The sequence below is a fragment of the Notamacropus eugenii genome, chromosome 1 (genome assembly GCF_028372415.1).
Source record: "Notamacropus eugenii isolate mMacEug1 chromosome 1, mMacEug1.pri_v2, whole genome shotgun sequence".
NCBI classification, from domain to species: domain Eukaryota; kingdom Metazoa; phylum Chordata; class Mammalia; order Diprotodontia; family Macropodidae; genus Notamacropus; species Notamacropus eugenii.
The window spans coordinates 327,993,994-328,017,955 of record NC_092872.1 but is presented as its reverse complement, the minus strand read 5'-3'; the positions used below and the strand labels follow the sequence as shown (position 1 = coordinate 328,017,955).

General features: G+C 36.8%; 1 protein-coding gene across 2 annotated transcripts in view; it reads left to right on the top strand.

Moving 5' to 3' along the window:
- Positions 1-23,962, top strand: part of RALGAPA1 (Ral GTPase activating protein catalytic subunit alpha 1) — a 325,621-nt gene that overhangs the window by 43,165 nt on the left and 258,494 nt on the right. For both annotated transcript variants that reach the window (XM_072629732.1, XM_072629733.1), the window contains exons 7-10: positions 1,948-2,063; positions 8,732-8,870; positions 9,971-10,179; positions 20,901-21,140. In XM_072629732.1, the coding sequence (XP_072485833.1) occupies positions 1,948-2,063; positions 8,732-8,870; positions 9,971-10,179; positions 20,901-21,140 (704 nt within the window). The remainder of the gene's footprint in view (positions 1-1,947; positions 2,064-8,731; positions 8,871-9,970; positions 10,180-20,900; positions 21,141-23,962) is intronic.

Below are 23,962 nucleotides of genomic sequence, written 5' to 3'. Positions count from 1 at the left end.
AAAGTCCCTTGCAGCTCTAAATCTGGGATCCTAAATCCTAGACTAGGGAGGCAAATTGGATAAATAAAAGCGTGATACACATCTTTTAAGAATCTCTTTCTTGATTATTTTAAATTCACAAAAAGTTTCCTAGACAAAAATTTTCCAGTGAAATGAAGTGAATCCAAACACATTTTTTAAAAATTAGGGTTTGCAGACTAGATAGAAAAGCAATCTTATACACACGTACAAGTATCTCTTTTTTCCAGAGGATACTACACTTCTCCCAGAAGGAAGTAAAAGGCTACCTTTTCCCTTACAAAGTTAAACAGGACAAATAAGGTTCCACTAAAATGAAAATTAATTAATTTCTTATAAAAAGCACACAAAGTAAATAATGTTAAAAACAAGAAAGTAGTTACTGTGACTGTAGATTTGTAGTGATGCTCAGTAAAATGCATTTTCTCCCTTAAATTCAAAATAGGCTGCTTAGGTAATATTTTATCACTTCAACTAAACTGCGTGTATAAACATATGAATAGGAGGAAACAAATTTTTATTAACCACAGTCAAAATGACAAAATTGATTTGTTATATGCATATTGATATTGTTATATGCATAAAATTCAATATGCCAAAGAAAGCTGTTTTCCCTGTCTTATACATACATTTTTTATATGTGCATATACTATTTACGTGTATAGACATGTAAGTCCATATCCTGTCTGTATTGTTTATGAGTCCCCCTCTCTCCCCCCCTTTAAACTATACACATAATAATATAAATGTTATCGTATGATGCCTGAAGTTTCTGTCTTTTAGCAGTTTTTTTTTTCTGCTAATTCTTAAAGAATTAGTAAAGGTCACTTATCTTATAAAATTAGCAGAAACATGACACTGATTGAGGCTCATATGTCTTAAGAACCTTTGGTACTTTGAGCCTTTTGGACTTTTTAGGAATTGTTAAGTTTTAAGGACCCTAGTTGAAATGGATAATGTATGTAAATGGTATATTTTATGTAAGCTTACAGGTCTCTGAGAACTTCCCTTATTGAAGTAACAAATCCAATGAAACTCACAGTGGTTAAAATTTCTTGGTTTCTTTTGGAGGGTTACTTGGATAATCATACTTAGGACCATATGTAGCCTGTGAAGCAGAGAATCCCTAAGATTTTATATAACTCTATATTTACCTAGAATAGTAGTTCTCAAAGTGCGGTCCACGTACCCTGGGTGCCAGAGACCCTTTCAGGGGGTCTTCAAGGTTTGAACTGTTTTCATAATAATAAGACATTTTAATTTCCAAATATGGTAAACATAGATATAGCCAAAAGCCAACAAAAACTTTTTGTGGGGTCCTCAATAACTTTTAAGAATGTAAAGGATTCCTGAGAATCAAAAAGTTTGAGAACCATTCACCAGAATATTTTCTTCAAGATAACAATAATTATAGCTTATGTACTTGTATATAACATATAAGTATATATTGCTTCCTTACCATAAATCTGTGAGGTAGAGGAAACCCAGAAAAACATAGTAGATATTAAATGATTTATTAAAATATTCTACTACTGGTCACAAGCTGAGACCTGAGCTCAGTCTTCTAAATTGAAATCCAAGTTCTTTCCATTATGTCATATTGCTTAGTGATTATAAAGGAAAGCATCCCAAACCAGTCAAATATTTAATATTAGGATTTTCTTTTCTTTTTTTCCTTGTTTCTTTTTTTTTTTTTAGGATTTTCTTTCTTGGAAAAATATATTAAAATCAGTGAGATCCTAAGTAGACTTACTATCTTTACATTAAGTTATTTAGAATTGAGTCATGCTGTAATTTTAGGATAACACATGATTTGGAAGCTGCTTCTGTTCATTGAACACTTGTCTTACAGATAAGATTTTTTTCTTTTATCTTCGGTTATGAAAAATTATTTGATGACTACTAAACTCTTCTTTTATTTTTGGATAGCCCAAGTGACTATAGAAGAAATCACTCCTCTTGTCCCTCCGCAATCGGGAGATAAAGGACAAGAAGACCTCACAAGCTATTTTCTAGAAGCACTTTTGAAATATATGGTTATTCAGGTATATTATCTTTTTAAACCTTTATTCACCCTTTTACTGTATTGTGTGGATACATTTTTTCTTAAAATAATTCTACAAGATGATTTGTGGAATGATAGCATTTAGTAGCCAGAGGAAGAAGGGAGAGAGAAAGCAAAGAAAGCTTCATAGAGGAAGTGGCAGCTGAGCCAAGTCTCAAAGAATAAAGATTCTTAAAAGCTGGAGAGGGAGAGAGATATATGATTTATATAAATGAATATAGACAGAAGATGAAATGCCAAGTACAAGGAAAAAGGCAGTACTCCCATTTTGATGGGAGTAATCTGAAATAAATTGGAAAGGTATCTTGGAACCAGACTAAATGATCTTTAAATGACAGACTGAAGAATTTATATTTTATCCTAGAGAGAGTAGGTCATCACTAAAGGCTTAAGGGAGCAACTTGGTCGGTCTTGTATGTTAAAGAGTGTATTTAGCTGGTATATGGAGAATGATTTGAAGAAGAGAGAGACTGGCTGAGCAAGGAAACCAATTTAGAAACTACTGCAGATTCAAGACAGATTCAAAGAGACCTGGGAGGATTTATATGAACTGATGCAGAGTATAATGAGCAAAACTAGGAGAACAATTCATACAATGACTAACATTGCAGAAGAAAGCAATTTAGAGTAACGATACAGTGTCTAGCCCATGACTGCAAAAAACCAATGATGAAACCTAATTCCTGCTTCTTGATAGAAATGTGATAGACTAGTATGAAGTATATATTTTAAGACAATGGCAGATGTGTTGATTTGTTCTGCTTGATTATGCTTACTGCTTACGAGGGAGGTTTTATTTGGAGATGCTGGGGCAGGGAGGTGGGGAGAGCAGGAAGGGAAAAAAGGTAAGCTAGTGATTTGGGTGCTGAAAAAAGAAAAAATGTTAATGAAACTATATAAAGTGCATAGAAGAAGGACAAAGGAAGAAGGCAGAAAGTCTGAAGAGACGTCACAGCTTTGGAACTAAGGTGTTGTCTTTGTTTATGTACTTTAAACAGAAAATAACAAGCTGGAAGTATCAGATACTTGCAGTTTTATATAGCACTATTTTTCTTTTTTTCTCTAATTTTTTTCTGTTTTTATGTGGAGAAATGTTCATAATTGTTTAAGTTCTTTAAGTTCATAATAATAAAAAAGAAAAATTAAATTAGAGAGCATTGGTAAATGTAGAATGAGCAGTTTCAGTAGAGTAGATGGGGTAGAAATCAGAGGGTAATATATTGACAAGTAAACTGGGCATGGTTTTTTAAAAAAAGAAGAAAGAAAATGAAAGGGGGAGGGGGTGGAGAAGGTGTCCTAAGGACAAAAGAGGAAAGAAGAAACAATGTACTATTTTTAGTATGAGAGTGCTACAAGGATTATTCATTCATGGGAAGAGGAATGGGTTTTACCAGATCCTCACTTGAACCATGCATGTAAAGGAAGAGGGAAGAACAAAAGAATATAGTATAGAAATACAGTAAAAGACTTAGCTAAGGCAGGAAAAGTGAAGAGAATATTAACGGAGAGGACAGATTTGAGGAGAGAATAGTCATAAGCAAAACAAAATTCACTTAAGGAAAGCTGAGTTTTTATAAAAGAGGAAAGAGAGAGGGCCTAGTAAGGTCTAATGAGGGGCAGATGGATCTGGGTGGGGTAAAGAGGGTGAGGAAAGGGAACTGGGATCAACAAATAACAAATTCTAACTTCACTTCCTGTTTCCCTCCCCTCTTTTCTTTTTCCTCTGAAATTCAATAGAAGGAGAAGGTAAAAAGAAGAAATATTACAATGGGATAACTGAGGGAAAAATAGACTCACAGTTATAACAGTTAATGTAAATGGGATGAACTTTACTACAAGGGCAGTGGCAGAATAGATCAGAAAAAGCAAAACCCAGCCATTTGTTTTTTAAAGTGTGTTTCTTATAAGGTGTTATATAGTCTTAAAGTGAGGTGTTGGAGTAGAATCTATTGTGACTTATTTGAATGCAAAAAGCATAGTAACAGTTGTGAGCCTAGAGAATGGAACAGTAAAAATCTATGGTTAACAAAAGGTAAGGAAACTGCAATACACATAAAGATATCATATACAGTGAAATGATCAGTTTCTGAAATACATTTTTTACCATGAACTTATTAATCAAAACCACAAATGTATTAAGAATGAAATTTCTGTAAGAAACTGAGCTGCTATATGTAATTTAAATATATATTAAATTTAACAGTATAGCAGCAAACTGACTTTTTTTTTGTGTCCCTTTCTATACTTTTTTCTGTGCATTAAAAAGTATTTTATTAGTGTTCTGATTTTTATTCATGTTTATTACTACCCACTAATCCACCTCCCACCATCCCTGTTAAAAGTCCTCTTTTACTGCACATATATATAATTAGACAAAACAACACCTTGTCTGAAAATATGTGCCTTATTTTACATCTCTAATCTATCACCTCTTTGTTTAAAGAAATATTTCATTAAAAGTCTTTTGAAGTCACTGCTTTGGTCAGAGTTTTAAAGTCTTTAAGAGCAAAGAATAAAAATATGCATCAAATGTATAGTCCCTAAGTGCTAAGTGGAAGCTAATCAAATCCGTAGGAATTGACAGAAAACAATGATATTTGGGGAATTTCAATATGTCCCCTTTCAGACCTAGATAAACCTAACAGAAAAATTGGAAAAAAGAAGAAATTAATACTCTAAGGAAAATATTAGAAAAATTAGGCCTTTGGTAATTTTTGAATCATAAAGAGTAAGGTTGTTTTTCAACTTTTTATGATACTTTTGCATGTGAACTTACAGTGTTGAGGTGCAGAAATATTAGATAACATCTTTATAGTCCACAATGCAGTAAGGATTTTGACTAATAGTTCAAATCTGAAGAAAGGATTTATGCTTTTGTAGAAACTAGGAAAAGTAATTCTAAAGAATGAGTGGATTGAGCAACAAATTATGAAACAAAAATAATGTTTAAAAATTATGAGATAATGTATTAGAGCTTATGGTATGGAACCAAATAAGATTTTAGACAAAAATATTTTTCTGACTACATATGTCATCAAAAGAAGAAACAGAGGTCAATTAATTGAACATACAACTAAAAAAAAACCCAAAAGCAACAAAGTAGCAATCCCATATAAACACAAAAATAAGAATTCTGAAAATCAAAGAAGCCATACAATTCAAAGCAAAAAAAACCCAAATCACCTCTTGAAATGATGCATAATATAAAATTGAGAGCTTTAAAAAACTGATAAATACTTAATTAATTTGAGTTTAAAAAGAGAGAAAAAACCAAGTCACTAAAATAACAAGTAAAAGGGTAAGTTTATTTTTTCATGTTTTCAGTCATGGAGTAAAGAATAATTGCAACTAATGGAAAGAAACACAAGAAAGAAGAAATAAAACAAAAAAGGGCTAAATTTAGTACAAATAAATGAGGGGGAATGGAATTACTAGATACTGTAATATCCAGTTATATGCCAGCAAAGCTGAAAGCTTAAGTAAAATAACTTAATTATCAGGAGATGCAGAAAAAGCCTTTAACAAAATAGTGTTTCATTTATATTAAAAATAATACAAAGCATGCTTATTTCTTTTAATAAAGTAAATTTTATCTAAAACTAAGAGTTAACATTATTTATAACAAACACAAGCTTTTCCATTAAGATTAGGAATAAAGCAAATATTGTATTCACTGTTGCTTGGCATAGTTTTAGAATTCTGGTTATATAAGACAAGAAAATGAAATTATAGGAAGAAACAGGTAGAAAAGAATCAAAAGCCATTTATTAAATACTAGGTTGCCAGCTGCTGTGCTAAAGCATTAGAGATACAAGCAAAAAGCAAATTCAGCCCTTGCCTTCAAGGAACTTACATTCTCTTGAGGGTCACAGCATGTTCATAAATAGGTATATGCAAGAGACATACAGAGTAAATGTAAGGTAACCTTAGGGAGAAGGCATTAGCTGGGGGGAACTGGAAAAAACTTCTTGTAGAAAGTGACTTTTGAATAGAATCCTGAAGGAAATTTGGAATTTTAAGGGATGAGGATAAAGAGGGGAAAGCATTCCAGCTTGGGGACAGCCAGTGTAAAGGTTTGGAGACAGGACATGGTGCATCTTATTGGAAGTAGGGCTGTGGCTAGATTTTAAAATGTATGGAGTTAATATGTAAGAGCACTAGAAAAATAGAAAAGGCAGGTTACATCCACTTCTTCCCATTGAAATGCTAATGAATCCATCAATAGCTGTTAGAGTTTATTGGAATGGGTGGGTGACATTGTTAAACTTGTACTACTAGAAAATAACTGGCAGTTCTGGAAGATGGATGGGAGTGGGGAAAGATTTGAGTCAAGGAGATAAATTTGGAGACTCGTGCAGAAGTCTAGGTGGGAAATGAGGAGGGCTAGAATTAGTCTAAATAGCTGCTTACTTGTAAAACTTTAGGGACATATTACCTCTTTATTGGTTATGCTGAAACCTAAGGATCAACCTCCCGCCTTCTAATAACCTGGCTTTATCAGCAGACTTCATTGCTGAATTCATTCTCCCATGTTTAGCATACTCCCACCTTCTTTTGCTCTCCAGATCCCTGTGATACCAACCCTTAAATGCTAAAGATGAATTCATTTTCCCTGGTTCTAGCTCTCCCTCATTCATGTCTACTTCAATCCTACCTTTTCATTTCCCTCAATTGCTGTGAAGAAGTAGCTCTTCTCCTTGCCAAGACATGTCCCTCTACATGTATCCTTGATATTCCACAGACTGTCACCAACATTATCCCTCAGCTCTCTTATCTTTAGTCTTTTATCTAATTGCTTCCCTGCTGCCTGAAAACACTTCTTTGTGATGGAGTACTTGGGTGCTTGTACTTGGACCCTAGTTTTAATAATCACATTTTTCCCTTGCCTCAAAACACTATCCCTGATAGTTTTCTCTCCAGCCCAAGGACACACTCATGAGTGGACCCCAGTAAGACAAACTACCTTTCCCCGCAATTATTCATAATCAAGTTCCTAGTAAAATAAACTATCATTTTATCATCACAAGAATAAGCAGACCTCTGAAGAAATTTTCTTGCAAAAAACACAATTATCTTGTAACAACAGAATTATCATGTATTGATTTCCAAAGTTATCATATTCTATCCAGAGGTCAAGCTGTGGCAACTCTCAAAGCTGTCATACTGCAGACATAATAGACCAACAGTACACCCTTGAGAAATGCCTTCCCCTGATTTCCAGTAGTAAATGACTGCTGTGACCAAGGTTGTAGGTTATCATCTAATTAACATATCTGACATAAAATTCACTACTTCTTCTGTATAAACTTTAGCATCATTCCTGTTAAGTTGCAAGCTCTGCCCAATATATTGACATTATAGTAAACCTTTGCCACCTTGACTTAAAGCATTCTTGAGTCCATGAATTTGTTCCAGACCCTCTCCTATACTTCAGTCCTTGAGGGGTTCCTGAATCTGCCCCCACCCCCCCAAACCTCAGCACTAGTCTGTGATGCTATAAAGTATGTAGTATCACTACTGACTGAGATTGGTAGAAAGATGAGCCATACTCTTTGTCTTAAAGAATTTTGTGAATACTTCAACAATTTAAATTTATTTTAAATGTATTTTTATCTGTCAAAGTGGTGAGACAGAATGAAAAGCCTGAGAGAGTTTCTAGGTAATTAATCAATTTGAAACTAAACTAGTTAATAATTAATAAATTGATGGTCAGTGGTTTATTTCTATAACCAAAAATACCTAATGGAGATACTGAATGCTTTAAACTTTTTTTGAGAGGAAATGCCCTTGACAGGAGAAATCAACCCTGATTGATGGACTTTTAAATGAGGAGCTGCTCCTGCTGCGACTGTGGATTGCTCTGGAGATCAGTGGTCTGTAGGAATCTGTACAAAGACCACTCTGGTTGTTGATTTTCTCCTTCATGAGCTGAGTTATCCTAAACTTCAGTGAAGTTAACAGGGATTTGGGCTTAATTCTTTGGGTCTGGAATTTACTAGATTAGATTCTGTTTACACTGTAAACAGAAGTAAGGTCTCTTAGTTGGGTGGGGTCCTGTCCAGCCAAAGATGGAGGAGCCACGTTCCCAGAGAATTTGGGCAATATCATCTATCACCTTGTCTTTCAGAGACTTGACTGACAGATCTACAGGGGCTGGTCCCTGGATGAAAAAAAAGAAAGCCTGGACCCTCATTAACAATGGATTATTAATATAATAGAAAATAATAATTTACCTCTGGGGTGGTTAAGTAGTGAATGTTTGATGTTCAGAGCTAAGCATTTTTAAAGTTGTCATTTAATTGGTATATTTTCCTTTACCATAAGAAGTACAAAGATAAATTTCATCTCAAAATATTTGCTTCATCATTATCTTTATTTTTGAAATGATCTCCCAGATATCAGAACTATGACCAGTCTTTTCTTATACGTGAAGAGATGATGAAAATTAGTAATTGCAGCTCTATGTTTAACAGTCATGTTAGAAGCAATTTTAAAATTGATACTTAGATGTCTGTTTGCCTTTGAATTTTTTTCCACTCAACCTTTAAACTGTCTTAATTTTTAGGAAAAGTGAGTTAGACCATTAGCTTCTATTATATTGATATATATGTATTGAAATTTCATTTAGATGCCATTTTTATTTTAAAGGTAAAGAGTTTGGAATGGAAGAACAAAGAAAACCAGGAAAAGGGATTTTCCTTCTTGTTTTCACACTTTAAAAAATACTACTTGCCTTATATTTTCCCAAACATCTGCAAGGAGAACACCTTATATCACCCTGCACTTGGTATGCTTTCTTTAGAGTTTTCTAAATCTAAGAACACAACATCTCACAATAGAAAAATAAAAGGTATTACTTTCAGAAAACTCATGGAAATACAGATGTTTATGTAAAGAGATAATTGATAGAGACCATACTTTGATTTGTAATGCACATTTTAAATAGCTTGACTAACTTATCTTAACTTCATCAGTGATGAAATTGTCATGAAGAAGAGTTTTTAAGTGTCTAAGGGCTCATTCAGTTTGAAAATAAGATCATAGGATCATAACTTTGGAAAAATTGATCAGAGGTCATCTGGTACTAGTACTCTTTCCCTGTTAGTTTACAAATAAGGAGACTGTAAGGAGACTGAAACCTCTTTATTTATTTGTGACTTTAATAAAATTTTATTCTAATGTTTTAGCCTCAGGATCTATGTTAAAATAAAATTATTTCAAATTTTTTTTAATTCCAAAGGATATGAACTAAAATTATTCAAAATTCTGAGGTGATTTAAATTGGATCTGCAGTTTTGCATTTGACTATGTCTAATGGACTATTCACACATTAACAATTGTTAAAAGTGTCTATTGTATGTGATATAATCCTGTGTTTGTCTTGCTAACTTCCAGTCCCCAAGTTTGGGAAGCCATTTGGAATTGTTTAAAACCATTTGAATTATTAGCTTTGTTATAGCTTAGTTGGATAAGCAAGGAGTAAGAATTATATTTTGGATGAGATGACTCACTAATATGTCTTGCTGTTCTCTAAATTTTGTTTATTTAGTACAAGTCTAGCTACACTGTCATTTGTGTTACTGTTAGCCCTTTTTTAGTTTGAGTTGACAGTTGGGTTTAACATTGCCCTAAGAATTCTTTGTATTTGTAATAGAAATCAGACTGCAAATAGATATATTTCTATACATGTACTGAAGAGTTATAGCGTGCCCCCTTTGGGGTTTCATGATGACATCTACCTAGTTGTAGTTACACCGAAACTAATTACTAAATCCAGTGTGAAGTAGTTCTACAATTATACTATCGCAGACACATGAATGTTTAGGTTTATTTTTACCAAGTCCTTTCATACTTTAGTTTAATCTTTTCTTCATTTCTTTTGAATAGATATCCCACAGATGAGACCAAAGCCACATTATATAATGATAAAGAAGGACGTTGAAACCAATGAAGCAATCTATTGCACAAAGGAGCCTTTCCTCAAGGCTCGGGTTATAATCATTCGTTGGCTGGTTTCTTTCTGGCTTGAGCCAAAACCTCATACAGGACCTCATATTCCTGGAATAGAAGGTGAAATCTTGCCAAAGAATATTCAGGTAACATCTGTATCATATTTCAAAACATTTGTGATAGGAATGATGTTTCCTTAAGGCACTGTCTCCTAGGCTGAACTAGCTTTTCCTAAGGTCCTAGTCTGTTCTCAAGGCAGAGTGCCATTTGTCCTAGGCCACAGCATCCCCACCCCTGCCTTAGAGTCTTTTTGTCCTACCTTTTCATTTTATGGATGAAGAAACTGATTAGAGTGGTTAAAGAATTTTCCCTATTCAGACATTACAAGTTAAAAGTTACCTAACTACAAGTAGATCAGGAACTAAACTTGTGCCTGTTTGCACATTTCAGTGTTCTTTATTCCCTTTTTCTCTTTCCATGCTGTTATGTCAGTAAATGAGTAACTGTTTTCCTTCATACCCATGATTCCAACCAACAAATATGCAAAGTTAATTTTAAAAAAATTCCCACTTTTCACCATTTCCAAAAAATGTATCAGCAGCCTTAGTCTGTTGGTGTCAGGAAAATGCTATGTAGCATGCTTTGTTTCTGTGTGTGAACTGTTTTTGATAAAGCCATTCTGACTCTTTGTACTCACTGCTTCCCTTTTTGTCAACCATCTCTTTAATGAGCCATTCTCGAGCTTTCTCAGGAATCAGTCAGACTCTCCAGCTCATATAAGCAGGCTGATCTCTTTAGTTCTTTAAAAATCAGAACGTCTGTCTTTTTCTGTGATCTTTCAGATATCACTGACAGTAGTAGAGTAGTTACAAATGCTAGTTCTTTCAAGACCTAAAGATATAGCACATTTGTCCCACACGGCATGGATTTTGCCCTTAAGGACCCCCTGTTGCTGTTTCCGTATCTCCATATGGTATCAACTCCATATTAGTTCTGGTGGTTCTTACTTTTCAATGTAAAGGTCATTCTTTGCAGAGTACCTTTTTTATGACCTTTGCTATCTGCTTTCCCAAAATCTAAGATGTTTGAAAGAGTATGCCTGGAATGCATTTTTTTTTCCATCATAATCTATAGGATGGAATAGTCACTGAACCCCCAATGTTCGTGTCCTTTCCACCAAAATAACCAGTTTCTCCTTGTGAAAAGGTTATCTTGAGTTAAATTTTCCCTTGTTTCCTCTACCTTTTGAAGGAAGAAGTTATTACTAAGGCAAGGTAAGAAGCTGGCTTTTGACAGATCAAGAGCTCCAGCAGATATTCGAAAAATTGAAGCCCTGTAATATATTGTACTTATGTCATCATCTGCTAATGTTTCAGTTTATCTGTTACTTCTTTCTGTCCATGTAGTCTGTAGTAAACTTCAAAGACAAAATCATCTCTATTCATTCTTCCTTTGACCTTCACCCAGATATTCTCCACCATATTCTCCCATTTGGTTCCTGAATTACCTCACATGAGTGTAAGTTCTGATTATGCAGTGCTACTCTCTCCCTCCTTTTACCTGTTCTTTTTATTTTGAATGAGGTACACTCACCTAGATCCATAATCTTTAGTTTCATTTCTTCAAATTTCAGTGATATGCTAGGTCATATTTATTCCCTTTATGTTAGTACCTCAGATTTATCTTTTTTATTGCCTAAACATTGGTCATATTTTTGGCCATGGGTTTTAGTATTATCTTCTTTCTTAGATTTTGTGTCTTGTAAATTTATAGGTGTCAGCTACTATTCTCTTTCCTTCTTTGTAGCTGGTCTCTATGGCATCTAACTTGGAATAAATAAAAATGTGTGTGTGTGCGCGCGGAGTCTTTGTCTCCTTTCTTTTTTAGATTAAAAGCCATTTTGATTAGGTTTTCATGTCCTTAAGTATATTCCATCTCCCATCAGGCATCTTGTCAATTCTTTGTTGTATGCTGTCAGCCAGAAGTTCAGATTTCATTCTTAGATGCTACCTTCTTACCCTGCTGTTCATTTCACTGATTAATTGATTTGTTTTTTCATTTCTTGCCTTCACTCAGCAGTTGTGAGGAAAATACAACCTTGGCCTGTGGTCTTCACTTTGTTGTCCAAGAATCTTTTCACTTTCTTCTCCAGCATCATCCCTGATATTCTTCATCTAGTTTTTTCGTTTGAGAATCAGACTCACTAACAAAGAATATGTGAAAGCATTAAGGAGGGAAAAGGAAAATTAGAAAGTAGAACCTGATGAAGAAGGATAAGAAGGTAATTGGCCAGACAAGACAAAGAAGGAACAATTTTAGGATGAAGAAAAATAATTTTCCCACTCAGACTCTTTTCTGTGTTCTCCACAAATCCACAGCCACAACACTACCTATTATTCTTTCATCCTTGCATCATTGTCCCACCTTTCACCAATTTACCCCATCTTCCTGTTCCCTTTATCAATTTCCTTCACTGTTTTATTGTTCTACTTTGTCCTGCTGACTACTTTCTCCTCCTTTATGAGTCTGTTTGTTCAGGTTATTCTCCCTAATCTTTCCTTATCTTCCTTAATCCTTTTATATTCTCTTTAATTGTCAATAGTCCAACTCTTCTTTTAACCCAGATACTGAAACCAAATTTATCTGTCTTTAAGCCTGAAGACCATTCTGCAGATTTTCTCAAATTTCTCCTCACATTCAAATTCTAACCTATTTCACTAATTCAAACCTGTCTCCAAATTGCTAACACACTTTCCTTCTTATTTATCTTCAGTTTTTCCCTCTGGTTCCTTCCTCACAGAAGTATACATTGAAATCCGTTTCTTCCCTAACTACCTCACTTTCTTACCCAGACTCCTAGAAAATAAATAGTCCATCTATACTTGTTGTCACTACATTTACACCAGCTCACCTCTGAACTCCTTACAGTCTGGCTTCTTAGCCTACCTATGATTCCACTGAAACTGTTCTTTCCAAGTTTACAAAGACTAAATCAAATGATCTTTTCCTCAGTCCCCAATCATCTTGATCTCTCTTGAAGTTTTTGACAGCCTTTTTCATCATGAGTTCTTTGAAATTGTCATGGATCATTGTGTTGATTAGAGTAACTAAATCTTTCACAACTGATGATTATTACAGTATTACTGTTAGTGTGTACAATGTTCTCCTGGTTCTACTCACTTCACTTTTCATGAGTTCATATAAGTCTTCCCAGATTTTTCTGAAACCGTCTTCTTTCACTTTTTTTTTAATTTTTTTATTTAACTTTTAACATTTATTTTCACACAATTTTGGGTTACAAATTTTCTCCCCTTTTATTCCCTCCCCCCCCCCCCAAACCCAAGCTTTCTGATTGCCCCTGTGACCTATCTGCTCTCTCCTCTGTCCTCCCTCCCTGCCCTTGTCTCCATCTTCTCTTTTGTCCTGTAGGGCCAGATAGCTTTCTTGACCCCTTAACCTGTATTTCTTGTTACCCAGTGGTAAGAACATTACATTTGGTCCTAACACTTTGAGTTCCAACTTCTTTAGCTCCCTCCCTCTCCACCCCTTCCCCTTGGAAGACAGGCAATTCAATATAGGCCATATCTGTTTAGTTTTGCAAATGATTTCCATACTAGTTGAGTTGTATAGGACTAACTATATTTCCCTCCATCCTATCCTGTCCCCCTTTACTTCTATTTTCTTATGGTCCTTTCCCTCCCCATGAGTGTCGACCTCGTATTGCATTTTCCTCCCCATGCCCTCCCCTCCATCCTCCCCCCCACCCTGCTTGTGCCCCTGTCCCCCACTCTCCTGTATTATGAGATAGGTTTTCCTATCAAAATGAATGTGCATTATATTCTTTCCTTTAGTGGAATGTGATGAGAGTAGACCTCATGTTTTTCTCTTGCCTCCCCTCTTTATCTCACCACTAATAGGTCTTTTGCTTGCCTCTTTTATGAGAGATAATTTGCCCCATATAACTTCTCCCTTTCTCCTCCCAATATTTCTCTCTCACTGCTTGATTTCATTTTTTTTTTTTTTAAGATATGATCCCATCCTCTTCAATTCACTCTGTACACTCTGTCTCTATGTATGTGTGCGTGTGTGCATGTGTGGGTGTGTGTACTCCCACCCAGTACCCAGATACTGAAATGTTTCAAGAGTTACAAATATTGTCTTTCCATGTAGGAATGTAAACAGTTCAACTTTAGTAAGTCCCTTATGACTTCTCTTTGCTGTTCACCTTTTCATGGTTCTTCTTCATTCTTGTGTTAGAAAGTCAAATTTTCTTTCCAGCTCTGGTCTTTTCATCAGGAAAATTTGAAAGTCCTCTATTTCATTGAAAGACCATTTTTTCTCCTGAAGTATTATACTCAGTTTTGCTGGGTAGGTGATTCTTGGCTTCAGTTGTAGTTCCTTTGACTTCTGGAATATCCTATTCCATTCCCTTCTATCCCTCAATGTAGAGGGTGCCAGATCTTGTGCTATCCTGATTGTATTTCCACAATACTTGAATTGTTTCTTTCTAGCTGCTTGCAATATTTTCTCTTTCACCTGGGAATTCTGGATTTTGGCCACAATGCTCCTAGGAGTTTCTCTTTTTGGATCTCTTTCATGCGGTGTTCTGCGGATTCCTTGAATATTTATTTTGCCTTCTGGTTCTAGAATCTCAGGGCAGTTTTCCTTGATAATTTCATGGAAGATGATATCTAGGCTCTTCTTTTGATCATGGTTTTCAGGTAGTCCCAGAATTTTTACATTGTCTCTCCTGATTCTATTTTCCAGGTCAGTTGTTTTTCCAATAAGATATTTCACATTATCTTCCATTTTTCGAATCTGCGCGGTATGTTCTGAGATATCTGTCTTTCTCATAAAGTCCTTAGCGTCCATCTGTACCATTCCAGATTTGAAAGATCTATTTTCTTCAGTGAGCTTTTGAATCTCCTTTTCCATTTGGTTAATTCTGCTTTTGAAAGCATTCTTCTCCTCATTGGCCCCTTGCACCTCCCTTGCCAGCTGAGTTAGGCTAGTTCTCAAGGTGCTAATTTCTTCAAGATTTTTTTGGTTCTCCTTTAGCAGGGAGCTGATCTGCTTTTCATGCTTCTCCCTCATCCCTCTGATTTCCCTTCCCAGTCTTTCCTCCACCTCTCTAACTTGATTTTCAAAATTCCTCTTGAGCTCTTCCATGGCCTGAGCCCATTGGGTGGGCTGGGACACAGAATCCTTGATTTCTGTGTCTTTGCCTGATGGCAAGCATTGTTCCTCCCCATCAGAAAGGAAGGGAGGAAGTGTCTTTTCTCCGCTAAAATACCCTTCAATAGTTTTATTTCTTTTCCCTTTTCTTGGCATTTTTTCCAACCAGTGGCCTGACCTCTGAATGTTCTCCTCACACCCACCTCGCCTGCTGGTCCTCCCAGCCAGCGTTTGGGGACTGAGATTCAAATGCTGCTTCCCGCCTTAGAGTTTTTGGCGGGGGCAGGGCTGCTATTCAGTGTTAAATTAAGTTCAGGTGCTGAGGTCAGGGGCAGGGCCGCCTCTCAGGCACCGTTCCCTCAGGGGGTTTATGCACAGACCTTCCACAATGGATCCAGGCTCCCGCCCGTTTGGGGAGCCCCTGTCTGCAGCCGCCTCTCAACTTCTATCTCCCAGGGGGGCCCAAGCCATGGGGGCACCCCACTCCCCTCTCAACCCGCCAGAGACTCTCTCACCTACCCCCGTCAGTCACCTGTTGGTGGGGGGGCTTGTGCCGCCGCTGAAGATCCCATCTCTGGAGCCTTCTCAGATCTGTGCCTCTCGGAGCCGCGGCCGCGGCCGCCGCAGGTCCGGGCTGGGCTCTGCGTCTGCAGCGCGATGGACCTTTTGCGAGAGGTTTGCAGGTCCCTCTGTGGGTGGGGAGACCCGCGTGGCCGCTGGAGATCCCGTCCCGTAACCCTCTCGGATCTCTTCCCCTCGGTGTCGTGGCTGCGGCGGGACTGCCCACCTTTTTTTTTTAAAGTAGGTAATTGGCCAGACAAGACAAAGAAGGAACAGTTTTGGGATGAAGTAAATTAATTATCCCACTTAGACTCTTTTCTTTTTTCTCCACAAATCCACAGCCACAACCCTACCTGTTATTCTTTATATTATATTTATGTTATATTTTAGCATTTATTTATTTAATTTTACAACATTCAGTTCCACAAACTTTTGAGTTTTAAATTTCTCCTCCTTCTCCAAGATGGCATGCAATCTGATATAAGCTCTACATATACATTCATATTAAACTTATTTTCACATTAGTCATGTTTGTAAAGAAGAATTATAACCAATGGAAAGAACCATGAGAAAGAAAAAACAACAAAAAAGAGAGAGCAAATAGTATGCTTTCTCTGGATGTGGATAGCATTTTTCATCATGAGCCTTTTGGAGTTGTGTTAGAACCTTGCATTGCTGAGAAGAGCCAAGTCTATCAAAGTTAGTCATCATACAATGTGGCTGTAACTGTATACAATGTTCTTCTGGTTCTGCTCCCCTCATTCAGCATCAGTTCATAGAAGTCTTTCCAGGTTTTTCTGAAATCTGCCTGCTCATCATTTCTTTTTTTTTTTTAAGGGTGAAAAAGTAGTATTTATTTGCAAGATAATGTGTAATTTAATTTTACAGCTTTTTAAAATGATATAAAATGTAGGATAATATAATACATATGAATAAAACTAAGCATCCGAAAAAAATTGTTACAGATAGATATTTTTTAGAAATTTGGCTCAATTAGCTGATACCCTGTGATATTGGGTGCTGTTTCGACATTCTCAAGGAATGTCTGTTGAGAGTAATGCCAAAAGCAGAGGAAAATTTTAATGAGATGAACATAATATTCATGACTTTCAGTTTTTCAATTCCATGTTCATAATGTCAGAATGATTCAAAATTGTTGGAAGCTGGGTATCCAGGAAGGAAGCAGACAAATGAAGAGGAAATTTATATACAAGAAACACTTCATTTAGACTTCATTTAGTTGCATGAATTTTTTTTAAAACAACTCTCCTCTTTCACAAATTCAGCACCATTATTAATATAATTTTTTTTTTGTTATTCTGAACTTGGCAAATATCAAGAAATGAAGATTTCCATATACGAAGAAGAACAGGAAAGAAAAGTACATTGTACATGGAAACAGCTTGTTTATTACATAGAAAATATATTCTTCATGTTAGTACCAAAGCAGTCCTGCTTCCTTGTGCTTCTCTGAGAATTTCTACTTTATCAAAAAAATACTTCATCAATAACTCCTATCATTAATTTTCTTTCTTTTCTTTTTTTATTATTTTAATTAATTAATTTATTTAACTTTTAACATTCATTTTCACAGAATTTTTGGGCTCCAAATTTTCTCCCCCCTTGTCCCCTCCCCCCACCCCAAAACACCAAGCATTCCAATTGCCCCCATCACCACTCCGCTCTCTCCTTCATCATTCCTCTCTGCCCTTGTCTCCATCCTCTCCTCTGTCCTGTTGGGCCAAATAACTTTCTATACCCCTTTACCTATATTTCTTATTTCCTAGTGGCAAGAACAGTACTCGACAGTTATTCCTAAAACTTTTGAGTTCCAACTTCTTTTCCTCCCTCCCTCCCCACCCCCTCCCTTTGGAAGGCATGCAATTCAATATAGGCCAAATCTGTGTAGTTTTGCAAATGACTTCCATAATAGTTGTGTTGTATAAGACAAACTATATTTCCCTCCATCCTATCCTGCCTCCAATTACTTCTATTCTCTCTTTTGATTCTGTCCCTCCCTGTGAGTGTCGACCTCAAATTGCACCCTCCTCCCCATGCCCTCCCTTCCATCTTCCCCCCCACCCTGTTTATCCCCCTATCCCCCACTTTCCTGTATTGTAAGGTAGGTTTTCATACCAAAATGAGTGTGCATTTTATTCCTTCCTTTAGTGGAATGTGATGAGAGTAAACTTCATGTTTTTCTCTCACCTCCCCTCTTTATCCCTCCACTAATAAGTCTTTTGCTTGCCTCTTTTATGAGAAATAATTTGCCCCATTCCATTTCTCCCTTTTTCCTCCCATATATTTCTTTCTCACTGCTTGATTTCATTTTTTTTTTAAGATATGATCCCATCCTATTCAATTCACTCTGCACACTCTGTCTCTATGTGTGTGTGTGTGTGTGTGTGTGTGTGTGTGTGTGTGTGTGTGTGTGTGTGTGTGTGTGTGTGTGTGTGTAATCCCACCCAATACCCAGATACTGAATAGTTTCAAGAGTTACAGATATTGTCTTTCCATGTAGGGATGTAAACAGTTCAGCTTTTATAAGTCCCTCATGACTTCTCTTTGCTGTTCACCTTTTCATGCTTCTCTTCATTCTTGTGTTTGAAAGTCAAATTTTCTTTTCAGCTCTGGTCTTTTCATCAAGAATGCTTGAAAGTCCTCTATTTCATTGAAAGACCAATTTTTCCCCTGAAGTATTATACTCAGTTTTGCTGGGTAGGTGATTCTTGGTTTTAGTCCTAGTTCCTTTGACTTCTGGAATATCCTATTCCACGCCCTTCAATCCCTTAATGTAGAAGCTGCTAGATCTTGTGTTATCCTGATTGTATTTCCACAATACTTGAATTGTTTCTTTCTAGCTGCTTGCAATATTTTCTCCTTGACCTGGGAATTCTGGAATTTGGCTACAATATTCCTAGGAGTTTCTCTTTTTGGATCTTTTTCAGGTAGTGATCGATGGATTCTTTCAATATTTATTTTGCCCTCTGGTTCTAGAATCTCAGGGCAGTTTTCCTTGATAATTTCATGAAAGATGATGTCTAGGCTCTTTTTTTGATCATGGCTTTCAGGTAGGCCCATAATTTTTAAATTGTCTCTCCTGCTCTATTTTCCAGGTCAGTTGTTTTTCCAATGAGATATTTCACATTGTCTTCCATTTTTTCATTCTTTTGGTTTTGTTTTGTGATTTCTTGGTTTCTCATCAAGTCATTAGCCTCCATCTGTTCCATTGTAATTTTGAAAGAACTATTTTCTTCAGTGAGCTTTTGAATCTTCCATTTGGCTAATTCTGTTTTTGAAAGCATTCTTCTCCTCATTGGCTTCTTGAACCTCCTTTGCCATTTGAGTTAGCCTATTTTTCAGGGTGTTATTTTCTTCATCATTTTTTGGGGTCTCCTTTAGCAGGGTGCTGATCTGCTGTTCATACTTTGCTTGCAAGTCTTTTATTGCTCTTCCCAGTTTTTCCTCTACCTCTCTTAACATAATTTTCAAAATTTTCTGAGCTCTTTTTGAGCTTTTTCCAGGTCTGATCCCATTGAGTGGGCTGGGATACAGAAGTCCTGACTTCTGTGTCTTTCCCTGATGGTGAGCACCGCTCTTCCTCATCAGAAAGGAGGGGAGGAGAAACCTGCTCACCAAGAAAGTAACCCTCTATAGTCTTGTTTTTTTTCCCTTTTCTGGGCATTTTCCCAGCCAGTGACTTGACCTCTGAATATTCTCCTCACACCCACCTCGCCTCTGGATCCTCCCAGCCAGCGCTTGAGGTCTGAGACTCAAATGCTGCTTCCCAGCCTCAGGGCTTTGGGAGCGGGCAGGGCTGCTATTCAGTGTGAGATCAAGTTCAGCTGCCTGGGTCGGGGCAGGGCTGCCTCACGGGCTCAGTTCCCTCAGGGGGTTTATGCAGAGACCTTCAACAATGGATCTGGGCTCCTGCCTGCTTGGGGAGCCCCGGTCTGCTCCCACCTCCACTGGTGCCTCCCGAGGGGCCCTGAGTCATGGAGGCTCCCCACTCCCCTCTTGACCTGCCGAAGAGACACTCTCACTGACCCTTGTCACCTGTGGGTAGAGGGACCCACACGGCTGCTGGAGATTCTGTCCCTGAAGCCTGCTCGGATCTGCTCCCTGCTCGGATCTGCTCCTCTTGGCACCCGGTGGCCATGGCAGGGCTGTGCTCGGCTCCCAGTCTGCGGCGCGAAGAACCTTTTGTGAGAGGTTTTCAGGCTCTCTGGAACAGAAATCTTGTCCGCTCCACTGTTATGTTGCTTCTCCTGCTCCCGAATTTATTGGCAGCTCTTTTCTAGAGATATTTCATGGGCTGTGGGTTCGGAGCTAGCATATTTGTGTGTTTCTACTCCGCCATCTTGGCTCCGCCCCCCCCCCCCATTAATTTCTTTCATATCGTTATCATCCCCCATTCCAATTCTTTTTGAAAACACTTCTTTTCAGCTAATGAGCATAGTTAAGAAAAGCACTCATACTAGCCATTTCCAAAAGTGTTGTGTGTCGTTCTTCACCTCTCACCCATCAATGCTATGGAAGAAAGTTTCATCATCAATCTTCTGGGGTCATGATTGATCTGCTCATCATTTCTTATAGCATAATAGTATTCTATCACAATCATATATTACAACTTGTTTAGCCATTCCCTAGTTGATGGACATCCCCTCAATTTCCAATGCTTTACCATCACAGAAAAAGATACTACAAATATTTTTGTACATACAAGTCCTTTTCCCTTTTCTTTGATCTCTTTGGGATACAAACCTAGTAGTGGTATTACTAGGTCAAAGGATATGCACAATTTTATAGCCCTTTGAACATAGTTCCAAATTGTTCTCCAGAATTATCAGACAAGTTCACTACTCCACCAGTGGTGAATCAGGTACTTCTTTCATGAAGTTTTTCCTGATCCCTCCAGTTTGTTCATTCTCCCTCCTTCAAATTATGCTGTACTGAGGTAAGTAAACTTACATTGTTTCCTCTGGAAGAATGTTAGTTTCTTGAGGGGAAGAACTCTTGTATTCTCAGTACCAGGTAAAGGAGACTTACCCACAATTAATTTTTATTAAAATGTCTCTTGAATTAAATTAACAAATCTGCTTTTTTTTTTTTCCCAATTTTTTTATTTTAGAGGGCAGCCGCCGGTTTGGCTTCTAAAGAAGAAAACAAAAATGACAGTTCTGATAGAGCAGAAAAAACTACAGAGCCAGAACAGTCCCATTCTAATACAAGTACCCTTACAGAAAGAGAACCAAGTTCATCTAGTCTCTGTAGTATTGATGAAGAGCATCTCACAGACATTGAGATAGTACGAAAAGTCTTTTCTTCTAAAAGAAGCCATGTTAATTTTGTCACAGAGATCTTTCGACAGGTAAATGTGTCTTGTTCTTTCTAATTGTGAGAGCATATTCTTTGACTGGTATTTAAAGTATTCACTGATTTTTAGCTATTGAAGTCGGTTTATGGATTATTTCAGTTGCTTTGGTTTTTAATTTTTTTTTCAGTTTTTTAAAAGTATACTTCATGAAATAAAAGGTCACATATATGCTTCAAATACATACTTACAATATTTATTTCTCCTAGGTATATTTTGTTATAATTTTTCATTTATATATTTTCTAAATTTAAAAAAAACCTTTCTTTTCTGCTTCATTAAAAATTTCTTTTAAAAATATTCATGTTTTAGTTTCTAGAATCTACCAAAATCTACCATTTGCTCAACAAGTTAAAATAATGCCATATTATCTGATGGTATAAGGTAATTGAGGTTACAGGTTACAAAAAAATTCTGGTTGATTAAGTGTTAATAGTTTCAGATAATGGTCTTGCTATTGAGTTTTTTTTTTTTTTGTCATCTGCTGTTCTTTGCAAGAAGATCCACCAGTTCTTTCAGTGCTCTGGATGGATAATTTAATTGTGCCTAGTGACATGACCTCATAGGGGCAGATAGTTGTTCTGGTATTGTTTCCTGCTTGGCTTGGTTATGAACTCCCTCTTAGCCATTTTTGTTCCATTCCTTTTATTTAAAAGCATTCTCCTTGGCAGAAAATACAGAAACAAAACAAGAGATTGAGAAACTTTACATTTTCTCTATCATCCATGATAATTACTCTTTAAGTGCTGAACAGTGGGCTTATCTTTCTCTGATCATCTTCTTTACCACATCATAACTTTGAAACCTTTTTTCTGTTCTTCTTTCCTTTCTTTGAGAACCTTGACTCATTCTGAGCATTATTGCTCCTGACAGAGCTCTTATAGGAACATTCATTCTCTGTCACATGCTCTTGCTTCAATCTTTTGTATGTCTTTTAAAATTAAAGTTGTTTGGTAAGTTCTATCTGTCTTTTCATTGAACTCTCCATGTAACTTCTTCCTTTAATCCTAAGAGTTGATTCTTATTGTGTCTTCACAATTTCCTGAAGTCCTCATACTTTCTGTACTGATTCTTCGGTAGAATTTTGTTCCCTGAGATCATAGAATCACAGAGTTTCAAAGTAGGAAGGAACTTGAACAGCCATCTAGTCCAAACTCTATTAAAGAATGTCCATTGGAATATCCTCCAAAAGTGAACACTTGCCGTTTTCTTAAAGCCCTCCTAGGACCAAGGCAGAGGGGAAACCAGGACAGGTCATTCCAATTTTAGACAGCTCTAATTGTTGGACAGTTTTCTTCACATCAATTTTAAATGTCGCCACTTTACAACTTTCATTATCGTCTCCTACTTCTTCCCTCCAGAGCCAAATAAAATAAGACAAACTACTTCTTTTACACTGTGGCTTTTCAGATACTTAGCAACAATTTTCGAATTGGATGAGGTCCTTAATAGAAATCTGACCCAGGAAATTAAGAGTCTGTGTGGCTGCTATAAAAGTGGCTTCTCAAATGAGACTACAAATGAGGATGTTGTCAACATATTGAATGAGGCAGAGCTTGTCCAAATGAGTAAAGGTTATCCCTAAAGTCTTGTGGGAGGACACTGGTGTGGCATCAGCTCCCAAGGAGATGCCCATGTAAAGGAAGAAATAAACTGGGACTCTCAGTGAAGGAGAATGCCAACAAAAAGCATCATCCAGGTCTAGGATAGTAAACTAGTAAACCTGGAATCTGGGTCAGAATAGTATATGGATTAGGCACAATAAGGTGAATGTGGACTTCTGTGTCATTGACATTCCATAGGTCTTGGACCAATTGGTATTCCCCATTTGGTTTACTTATAGGGAGTAATATAAGGTGATTGACAAGGAACCAGCAACCCACGTTGGAGAAATTTATCAGTGAGAAGCTGTGCCTCTAGTTTGATAGGGTATTGTCAGTGAGGGAAGACATTGGGGTCTTTGAGGTAGACTTTTAATAGAGGACACATGAGTAACCCTTCCAGGGGAGGAGCTCCCAAAAGATTTATTGAATTCCAGATATCAGAGGGAATGTGGGATGGAAGCATTTGGCAGATGTGTAGAGCTGATTGAGAAATAAAATGCGTACTTAAAACTGTGGCTCCTTTGGGAGATTCAGGATCCAAGTCAATATACTTTCTTTTTTTATTATTATTATTAATTTTCAGTGTTCTACAATCACTTCCATATAACTTAGATTTTTTTTCCCCTCCCTCCCCCTCCTTCCCCTCTACTTCTCTCCCCGCTCCTTGAGACAGCATACGATTTTATATAGGTTCTATACATACATTTCTATTAAATGCATTTTCACCTTAGTCATGTTGCATAGAAGAATTAAAAGGAATGGGAGAAGTCATAAAACAAACCAAAACATAATACGAAAGAAAATGATCTGCTGCATTCTGCGATCAAATTGCATAGTTCTTTCTCTGCATATGGAAGGTATTTTGCCTTAAGAGACCATTGGGGATTTTTTAAGTCCTTGCATTGCAATCAAGTGTTAAGTCTACCAGAAAAAATTCTCACACACTGTGGTTGTTGCTGTGTACAAGGTTCTCCTGGTTCTGCTCCTTTTGCTCAGCATCAGATCATATAAGTCTTTCCAGGCCTCCCTGAAGTCTTCCTGTTCATCATTTCTTATAGCACAATAGTATTCCATTATATTCATATACCACAATTTATTCAGCCATTCACCAGTTGATGGGCATCTCCTTGGTTTCCAGTTTTTGGCCACCACAAAGAGAGCTGCTATATAAATATTTTTGTACATGTGGGACCCTTTCCCATTTTTATGATCTCT